At 42.0% G+C, this 10,944-nt stretch overlaps 1 protein-coding gene across 1 annotated transcript; it reads right to left on the reverse strand.

The window, feature by feature from the left end:
• Positions 1-218: 218 nt before the first annotated feature.
• Positions 219-10,504, reverse strand: LOC139457055 (uncharacterized). Its single transcript, XM_071238498.1, has 12 exons — positions 10,168-10,504; positions 9,415-9,557; positions 6,014-6,224; positions 4,421-4,738; positions 2,974-3,264; positions 2,446-2,730; positions 1,808-1,963; positions 1,477-1,495; positions 1,276-1,328; positions 1,072-1,167; positions 802-912; positions 219-247 (listed from the first exon to the last, which is right to left on the reverse strand). The coding sequence occupies exons 1-12, from the start codon at positions 10,502-10,504 to the stop codon at positions 219-221; spliced, it is 2,049 nt and encodes a 682-aa protein (XP_071094599.1).
• Between the last annotated feature and the right edge of the window lie 440 nt (positions 10,505-10,944).

Genomic DNA, 10,944 nt, shown 5'->3' on the forward strand with positions numbered 1-10,944 from the left:
TTCGTTACATAAAGCCCATGCACGTGTTTTGAATATAACAGTCTGTTGCGTTAAGTGTTATTATAACTCAACGCAGATAGTATATGAGATAACAAAGGTTACTACTACAGGAAAAAAGTGATACATTGACATTAAAACTACCCTATATGAAAGGTCAACAATTTTTCAGTTCACACACCGCATTACTGTTCTCTGGTGACATCACATTTAGAACTTGTTTACTTGTTTCCATAGTCAGGATCTGAAACTGCATCACATATAGTGAAGGCCAGGAACATAATTCCATATGTCACATTATTATTTCAGAATGTGTCAAAAGAAGACATATTACCGAGTAAATGAATTCTCAGGACAGAGGAGGTGAGGTGAGGTGAAATTGGGTTTAACGTCGCGTCCAAGATTATTGCACTTATATAGCGAAGTGCATGCACGTGTGTGTGTGGCTGCTTGTACTAGTCCGGACTGATGCCGATTTATAGTGCTAGCCCACTGAGATACCATGCCGCAGTTTAACATGAACACCCCACTCAGACACAGTATACTGACTCCGAGCCAACCAGTCCTTGTTTTAACCCCTTAATGCCGAGCGCCAGACAGGGTAGCAACAAGTACCATCTTTTAACGTCTTTTTGTATGACGCGGCCGGGGATCGAAGCCCGGACCTTCCGCTCTCCGGGCGGACGCTCTACCAATAGACCACGGAGGCGGTCCAGGGCAGAGGAGGACACACAGGCTAATGTTGGAAACTACTTCTTGTATACAATATAATATGCGAGCTATCATATTCTAAGTGGTGGTTACCTTCAGGTTGAGCGTCGCTGTTCTGGTAAGGAGATGCGCTGATGGACTCGTAAGATGCAGGAGGCGCTTCAGTCATGTCTTCGTAGGTACTTGTCTCTGCTTTGGTCCCGACTGAAAATATGATTCGTAACCCATTTCCAATGAACAAATTGAAATGTTATAGACTCGTCTGAATGTAATACAACGTTAAATAGCATTCCTATAACCTGGCAGTACTGAGGTTACGACAGAGACCTGTTATGTATATAGAATGTCATAGTATCCATCTACCATTTGTATTTTCATAAATCTTCAACTGTGTGTAATGTTGGTTTTTAGACGCCTCTTCATCCATGCTAAAGCAGTGAGCTGGACTGTTGATTTGATCTGTAACAAATCAATGTGAACATTAATAACGGTATCAGCGCGGAATAGGCTCAGGCATATACCTGACAAAAACAATCTATCGCTACAGCAATGTTGACTTCAACCTACCCAAGGATGAATATCCTATGTTTTCCAATTCTCCAATTTCAGGATTTCTCGTGCTACAAAAGTAAGAAAAAATCGTTTTTTGACAATCAATAAAGGAAAGGGACACCTTCATTATATGATTTTTGTTTCTGATTTAAAAGGACATTTACCTTATATTAAAGGAAATTATTTCAAAACGTTTTATTCATTCATGAAGTGTACCTTTTTTGTGAAGTAGTTGCTGAAAAATAGAGACTTCACATATAGTACACTGTAATGCACATATTACAAATGAGAATGAGAAATGTTAGACGTTAATGACTAAATAAAACAACATACTGCATAGAAGCAGTTACTGGTGCACTACAGTTTATGTTGTAATTAATTCTATATGCATTCCTAAACTAGATGTGCTCATTCACTTTTACGCGTATCATTCTTGTATATCTATTGACGTCATTTTGAAAGGAAACATCCCGTCTGTAAATATCACCACACTTCTGATTCTACCTGTAATAATGGTATGAGGTAAAAAAGAGATTTGACAATATACCTTTCAAGACGTTTCCAAACCTGAATCCCTTCCTATAGAGGACCGTCAGAACTAGTCCCCCTATCAACAAGGTGAGAAGGAGGGTTCCTATTGTGCTTCCTGCTATTACACCTGCCATGTTATATTCGGCATTAAGCGGTTGTTGTTTTAGGGGACCTGTAGTATAAAATGAGTATCGCATGAAAGTAGTGATTTCATATTCTCTGAAGACAGAGTTTTGATTCTCTTCCGTACGATGTGCTTGATAAAGGTATCATACATCATACATCGATTCCAAAATGCGACCCAAAGACAAAGCAACTTATTTCCATATCAAAACTCACATACAATGACAATTGTGTAGACATTTTTACTCTATCTCAGAGTAAAATCGGACAAGAGATCGCACACCTGAAGATGTGAAGCCACCGATCTACCGTCACCTTTTGGTGGCTGATTTGTGTTACATCATTTTTACAAATTGTTTTGACGAATGAGTAAAACACAACAGATGCGGTGAACATTATTTTGGGGGTATTCGTGGCAATGCTGTCCACACGTGGCATGACCAAGGATCCCTGACATCAGACAGACTCTATCCTCCATACATAGCTTGCTGAGGGGAGTTAATCACTCCAGAAACAGTAAAAGATACTCACAACTGACAATGAATGTCCTGACATCAGAGAGATTGTATGTTCCATACTGCCACTCCCCCAGACACTGACACTGCTGACTGTTCTGACTCCTGCTGACAGTGAAGGAGAGAGTAGATGTCCTGGTCTGACCACTGATGCTGACCGAGGCTGGTCCAGTGCCCGGACAGGACCATGTGATAGTAGCTAGCGGATTCCCTCCTGTCACCGAGCAGCTGATTGTCTCTGGGTCTCCTTCAAACATCAGAGTCTGAAAATTTGTGATAGAAGGAGGGACCGGCGGTGGGTCTGAAACAGGAACAACCAAGACGGCTACTATAAATGAGATGCAACAGTAAGGACTGACTATATAAGACTGAAGACTGAACGTATCACAGTAAACCTTCTTAGTTTATCATCATATCTTAAACAGAGTCACAACATGATGTCCAGCCGTTGCAGGGAGGAAGGGTTGTGCATGGAGGTTCTGTTTTGTAACTTCTAAAGTTCCTGAATATTCTGGATAATTGGAAAACATCTTTGAACACTCACATTTGACATCCAGTGACACAGAACCAGTCTGTGTTGTCGATGTTCTGGTGTTTCTGACCTGACATCTCACAGCTGTCTTGTCTTTATTCGGCTTGAAGGTGAGAGTCTGTGACCACCAGGTAGAAGACCTTGACACAGACCCTGTGTTGCCACCTACAGGTGTTCCATCACTGTAATCCCAGATGAAGGTCAGGTTGGGATAAGCGGTTGTAGTACAGGTTAAGGTCAGGTCTTTGTTCTCGAAAACTACACTTTTGTCTGGCATTGTGACTTCAACCTGTTCTGGTCCGACTGGAAAACAGAATAACGAAATATAACTACTGTGTTGCCTGCCTGAATACAGTTTTGTTCTGATAGACATATTTCAGCTCTCACGAAAGGTATAGCATTGCTATATCAGACCTTATATGCCTCAAAGTGAGATTGACCCAATCAGAGAGAGTAGAACTACTGACCCCATATGAGCCGGTATATAAATCCAAGATGGTTGTTACTGACCTAAGATGAGACCATATACCGTCAGTAACAGCCATTTTGAATTTTCCAACACCCACTTCACAACTTTCACATGGAAATTCTGGTACAGAAATTCGTTATTCGACAGTGTTTTGTTTTTTAATATCATTAATAGTGATGAGCAAAGACATTATTTATGAAAGAATCCGCGTTCGTGACTTTATTTATAAAAGATAGAGAAGAAAAGCTTACAACGGAGGTCACTGAGTTAGAAATAGCAAAGTCATAGAACATACTATAGGATGACGTCACAAACAAGAAACGTGACGCCAATGACGTCACATAGCAATAGAATAGATAGCAACCCGTCGTTGCGGGAAAGCGGACTGCTATCAAGTTACAGTGGCCCGCAGATTTATGTTAACATGCGAGCATTTTTATGATAATTCTATCCATTTTAGCTATAGTACTTAAAACATTCACATTTAGTGCATTATATATTCCATTGCTAACGTTTATCTGAACATAAGAGCGTTGTACCGGTTGTAAGTGTCAAGTGTACATTTTGACATGAAATGCGCGACAAAAATACAAAATAGTGTAAACTTTTCGGTATAATAAATTCGTTATGGTGTCTTTAGTTGCCGTATACCGTGTCATATTAGGCAACTAAAGACACCATAACGAATAGTATCTGACCACTAATACATACATATCTACAACATTAATCATCCAGTGTGGCTGCAACACCAGTCTCAGTATGGCTCTGTAAGACTATATCTACTTACACAAAGCCTCTCGCGTAGTTCTACTCCCACAAAAGCTCTACAATTGCTCTGATAGACCGCGTCTGATTCCCTGATTGATAAATATATATGCTTACACATCTAGTGTAGCTCCGTTAGACCGGGACTACTTACACAAAGCCTAATAGATACATGTCTACTATACCAATCCTCCAGTGTGGCTGTGTTGGACTATGTCTACTTACACCAACCCTCCAGTGTCGCTCTGTTAGACTGTGGGGATGCCTGGCCGTTGATGTTTTCAGCCTGACAGTGAATGCTCCTCCCCTGATCAGTCTTACTGACAGTGAATGTGACGGAGCTTGTTGTCTTCACCAGGACACCAGATGTCGTCTCTGTGCTGACTGTAGGTGTGGTTCCTGGTGGCAAGGTCACCCATGTCACAGAAGAAGTCGGGAAGCTGGCTGAAGTCACACAGGTCAAGGTCAGCGGTTGACCCACTGCTTGTCCTATCTCTTCATTATCAGAGTTGATATTTGTCAGTGTCACAGAGGTTACTGGGACTGTAAAACGTAAAAGCATTGGCACTTGATATCAAACAGCAGTCCTTCACATATCTTAACATTTACTATTTCCTGGCCATAGCATAATATATGTTTGAATTAATTTGGTAAATCAATATTACGGGTAATAATGCCGTCATGCTTTCATAAAACATATAAGAAATAAGACCTCATGATCATGTGCAGGTAACAAAACGACACGTTTCCGTCATAGCAGATAGTAACAACATTGCATAAATTGAAAGACTGAATTGAACGAATGTGAAACTACAACCTGTTTTTGTTGTTTTTAATAATATTTGCTAATGATAAGACATACTTCTTCATGAATATATCGTTGACAAACTGTGACAGCAACTAGACTATAAACACATTTATTTGGCATGCATATGATGGTTTTTGGGTGGCCCAATCGTCTAAGTCGCCGCGATTCGCTGTGCAGACTTGCGTCCCGTGGGCACGCCAGAAACCTATGATTGTGGGTTCGAATCCCGGTTCGCCCCGATTATGTTTCTAGGTTTGTCAGCACCATACCCGTGCTCGTGGGTTTCACCGAAGTGGTAAACGTCTGAGACCTGCATCACTTCGGCCTTTCCTCCCACATTAAGCTGACAAGCCGTGATATAACTGGAATGATGTTAAAAGCGGCGTTAAGCCAAACTCACCCACTCACTCACTATCAATATGGTGACAACTTCCATTCAACACAACTGAAACATTACACTTGACCAATGCCACGTCACTCATCATTTTACCTTTACATATTTATTACGAAAACAATAACTGTAATGGTCGCGTATCCTCATAGGTAGAATACGTCAACACAGAAAATATAACAGGTTCATCTCCTACTTCTATAATTGTTATAAGTATTAAAATCGACCGTTTTGATATATTGTGAATGCTAATACTGATACAACTATGTGTGTCTCAAATCAACGGATACTAACAAACATTGAACTCCACCCAAGTATGTGTATCATTTCCCAATCATTACCCATTGACATGGTCAACGTTTCCCTTATTCAGACATAAATGTAAAATAGATCCCGCTTCGTAACTTCTTATTTCTGGCATCTATGTTTTATTTTAAACGCACTGGATGAGATACATTCAGTGCGACAAACACAGATAATCATTTTGAAAAGTATTGTGAAAATGCAAGAATTTTCAAGAACTCTTTTTGCTTTCTGCTACCCGAAACCTTTTTTTGTTGCTGCTACAATACGGCCTATGAGTCAACCGCGGGTAGTCTTGGAGTTGATGTGTACTCACCAGGGAACTGTATTGTATTTGACGTGACAGACTTAGTGTACGTGGGCGGGTCAAAGGAGTCATGTTCCACACTGACAGTGAGAGACACCTGTCTGTTGTAGAGACTGGCTGTGTTTCCTGGTAGAGACAGAGTGCTGGTTGTCTGGTCCTGGCCTGATGGACATGATCCCTGGGAGGAGGATGTACTGCTGGGAGGGACGCCATTCACACCCTGTAAACACAAAACGGTAGTTAGAGAGACTGGCTGTGTTTCCTGGTAGAGACAGAGTGCTGGTTGTCTGGTCCTGGCCTGATGGACAAGATCCCTGGGAGGAAGATGTACTGCTTGGAGGGACGCCCCTCCCACTCTGAAACCACAAAACAGTAGTTAGAGATCTAGAGAGGATGTCTGGGGTTTCAGCATAGTGGATAATTGAGCAGTATTTATCCAGAGTACTACATGTTGAGATGCTCGTCTTTATTCAGTGATAAGACATAATATCCAATAATTTGACAGAAAGAGTTTGTTATTAAGAGTTTGTTATTCGTCAGAATATGCTTTTGAACATTTGATACCTTTTTCGATTACATACGTATATGTCTGCTGAAAGACTCTCAGTTGTGATCTGACTGTGGGAATAATGGTAAATATATCATAAAACAGTAAAATAATCAATTTTACTTCATCAGGATAAACAAATATCAGATTGATAGATCGTAAATAAAGTAAGAGCACTATTTCCCCTGTTGTAGAATTAGGCTTGCGCTTAGTGTCCAGTATTTACATTTCACACACAGAATGGATCTTGCGTTTGTTGTATGAATATCAGGTTCCTGGTTTACATAACTGATATTGTAGTATTTATATATATGGGAATGTCCATATCAATATGTAGTTGTAACAGTTCTTTTCAAGATAATAGTTCAAACATCATTGCTTTTTTCAAGAGGTATGTGAATTAAGGGTCTGATTATTTCATATAATCACAACATAAACAATATTAACTCTTTCTGGTGATACATATTTATAAACAAGCATGAAGGGCAGGGCCCTACCTTGCTTCATTTACATAGCATGTTAATATAACATGATGATGGCATACAACTTAGACGTGAGGAGGGATGTTGTTGTTGCTTCTCTATTAGGCTTTAAAGAGGTCGCCTTCTGCCAAAGCAATTTTAGCTGACCGATGTGTGTGTGTAGGGTACACGTGTCTATTGTGTGTGTTAGTATTGATAAAATGTCTTTGACTGCTTGGCTGATATACGTTCGCATAGCTGTCCATCTCTCAAAAATAGAGTCACTTTGGCTTTCGCTACTGTATCTCTTGGCTTCAGGACATCAAGGACAAATTGCAGATCTAACTGATCTAAGTGCAATTCATGTAGCTTTTTGTTTTAACAAAGCCCGTTCTGGTATTAGTTTGAGTGCATAATGATTTACCCATTAAATAGTGACTGACCGTTAGGCAGGCGGACTGAATGTACTTGGGGTTTGGTTATAAATGTGGCTCCCATAACCAACAGTGTTGTTGATTGGATTTTTGGATCCATCAGCGTATATAATGGCCCAACTGACCCAGGTATTTCGAATTTTAGTGATAGCCACTGATCGTAGTCGGGTTGGGTTTTCTTTTTCTGTAACTTCCAATGTTAAAACATTGTGAACGTTTGGCTCGTTTACAGTCAAGGGTGTGTATAACTTTATGTGTGTTATGACTTTCTGATGGTTGAATGTCATCGCAGTTGTACCCCTGTAACGAGGCAAAGACGTGCCTTCCAGATGGCTTCAATGAGGGATTTTCCAAACTTGATCTTCATCTCCACCGAAGGGTTCGAGTATTACGGATAGCTACTGATCGTAGTAGGATTCGGTTTTCTGTTTCAGTGACATTTGATGTTTAAGCAGGGTTTGATGTTCATGTGCTTCTTATGTAGTAGCCGTTGCTGCACCTGTCGTTTAGTATAAGGGCTTTGGATCTGATTAGTGATTTGTGGAGGCACAGCTGTTGATTCCTAGAAGTACACCGGCCAAAATGTGCCTGAAATTGGCCGCAAATATCTTCAGGTGAAGGTAGTGGCTGCAAGGAATTGATTACTAGGGCATGTATATCACAAGTGAACAAAATGATGCCTGAATTTGAAAGAAACATATGTTATCACAGTTTTTACATTGGTGAGGAGAAGGATGAGAGGCGATGAGTACTGTGAGAAGTGAGGAGAGGGTGAGAGGCGGTGATAGGGGCGGGAGAGGTGAGGAGGGGTGAAGAGGGGATGAGACGTGAGGAGGGGTGAGACAGGGTGAGTGATGAGAAGGGGTGAGGAGCGAGGAGATGTAGTGAGAGGTGAGGAGAGGGTGAGGGAGGGTGATAAGGGCGGGATAGGTGAGGAGGGGTGAAGAGGAGGTGAGATGTGAGGAGGGGTGAGACAGGGTGAGTGATGAGAAGGGGTGAGGAGCGAGGAGATGTAGTGAGAGGTGAGGAGAGGGTGAGGGAGGGTGATAAGGGCGGGATAGGTGAGGAGGGGTGAAGAGGAGGTGAGATGTGAGGAGGGGTGAGACAGGGTGAGTGATGAGAAGGGGTGAGGAGCGAGGAGATGTAGTGAGAGGTGAGGAGAGGGTGAGGGAGGGTGATAAGGGCGGGATAGGTGAGGAGGGCTGAAGAGGGGGTGAGACGTGAGGAGGGGTGAGACAGGGTGAGTGATGAGAAGGGGTGAGGAGCGAGGAGATGTAGTGAGAGGTAGGGAGGAGGCTGAGTGTGTTGGCTGGTAGGATAAAGTACAAAGCCATAGTGTAAGGTTTGACGTTCGTTCGTCGTCGTCGTTCGTTGTCATTCGTGTGTTGTCCGTTCGTCGTCGCCAACAGTCGTTATTACTATGACTTACCCAACAAAGAACATCAACAACGCTCTACCCAGGGACCTAGTTGGAGTACTCCTCCCCCTACTAGCCTATCGGGTCGCCAACTACTCCCTAAACGCCGATCTCCAGGCAGGTAAAAAATCAATTACAATTGTATTTGATTCAAACCAAACAAAAAGATCCAGGATTCGCCTACCGAAACAGCAGACTCAACTCCAGAATCAAGTCAACCCCAGCGCCCACATACCGCCTGATCAGCAACCTAGCCCAGCGATCAGCAGCCAAGCCACTCACATGGACACTGTATACAATTTCGTTGCCACCCTTCTTCCCCACCTACCCCGTCCGCGAAATACAATAAATGTGAACCGGACGTAAAACCATTAAATACGAACGAACGTAAGGTTTGGCAATGGGTTCAATATACAGAGATGAGAAAATGGAGGAGGGACGGGCGGTGGGGGCTGGGTGATGTCAAGGTGAGCTGAAATGAAAATATCATGTTAATGAAACTAATCACACAAGATGATCCAATACATCAAGATGAACACACAGCCCCCTACCTGTTGGTATCTCCATGTGATGACGGCGGCAGGGGCAGCACACGGGGTGGTCACTGTGACGGAGATGGTGTTCTGTGGGGTCACGGAGGACGGGAGTGAAGTCAGTTGTGGAGAGAATGTCACTGAGCCCCAGTCCAGGACAGCTGGTAGGAGGAATGATACAATGGTGTAGATCTATTAACTACATTAAAGTTCACACAGCCTAGTCAATCAAGAATAGAATCTACACAGGACCACACTGTACGACCTGAATACTTCACCATATTTCTGATTATTGAATATAAACATCCGAGTCTATGTGATAATAATGTATATGTATGAGATATAATGTAAAATTGTTCTGATAGCCTAGATTCGTGGAACTGGGACTGGGGGTGAGTTGAATTTAACACTGTTGTGACCAGTATCCCAGATATATCATGTTGTGTGTCAGTTTAACGTGGGTGAACTTGTTTTCTGTTCATTTGTGCTGTACGTTTGTAAAGTTGGGAGTGATTTGTGCGATGTCCCCGACTGGTATATACAAAACATTTGGGGTGAAACGGGCAGGTTGGTAAACAGTGTAAAAATAGCTTAGAAATGTTTGCCGTTCTCACAAATATGTTCATTATCTTTCCCACACACGAACTTTAACGTTCCTGTAAGTTACGACGCGTTGTCTACTCTCTAATTGTATTTATTTACAAATCAGTTCTTGTGCTTAGTTTCATTGTTGCCATTAACCAACACATGATTCAAACAAATATAACCCACCTGCAAACTGTGACAATGTGATCATATTTGACACTGTGGTACCAACAGTACATCTCCATGTCCCGCTGTCTCTGGAGGAATCTGATGATGCGATGTCTAGAGTCAGGATCCTGGATGTACTGTCCAGACTCACAGAGTATCCTGAGACAGAAGAACAGCTGCCTGATGATGTGCAGCCTCCCTGGATAGAATTAGTACCCTTCCTGAAGCGGGCAGTTGAAGTGACAGCCGTGTCTAGTGTACAGGTGAGGCTGAAACTGACACCCTGCACAGGGACACGTCTGTTGGTGGCAAGAACTGTAGCTGACTCTGAAACATTATGACTTGGAGGTTGCATGTTTCATATGTTGTTAGTAAGTGAGTGAGTGGTTTATGCTGTATCGCTGTGTTGAACAGTGTTTTAATTATGTGTGTTAGTTTGATGTTGGAGGACAATAATGCATGTCTTTTACGTTTACCACTTTGGTGAGACCCACCATCACGGGTATGGTGCTGGCGAATGAATATAAGGGACCCACTTCCACACAACACATTGCGGTGACCACTGTGCCTCTCGTGCTGTATGTTGTATAACTAACCAAAGTTTATGCTTATATATTTCTCACTTCCTAAATTTCATCACAAGCGCTACCATGTCCATGTTCATCACATTTATATTTCAGAAATTGGATGTTCTTTATTTAGATTATAAAAGGATTGCATCAACGAGTATGCCAAAGTATCTGCCTGAGTCTTGTTTTCGTTTGGTATTAAATAATTATCTATTGTCAAAATAGG

Source organism: Haliotis cracherodii, unplaced genomic scaffold (assembly GCF_022045235.1).
Source record: "Haliotis cracherodii isolate W230 unplaced genomic scaffold, xgHalCrac1.p SCAF_12, whole genome shotgun sequence".
Classification (NCBI taxonomy): Eukaryota; Metazoa; Mollusca; class Gastropoda; order Lepetellida; family Haliotidae; genus Haliotis; species Haliotis cracherodii.

Coding starts and splice junctions, on each gene's coding strand:
- LOC139457055 (XM_071238498.1), bottom strand. CDS start 10,504: ATGCAACCTCCAAGTCATAATGTTTCAGAGTCAGCTACAGTTCTTGCC. Junction 6,225..9,414: donor TCACATGGAGATACCAACAG/GTAGGGGGCTGT, acceptor TTGTGTTTACAG/GGTGTGAATGGCGTCCCTCC. Junction 1,964..2,445: donor CAGGACATTCATTGTCAGTT/GTGAGTATCTTT, acceptor TTTATACTACAG/GTCCCCTAAAACAACAACCG.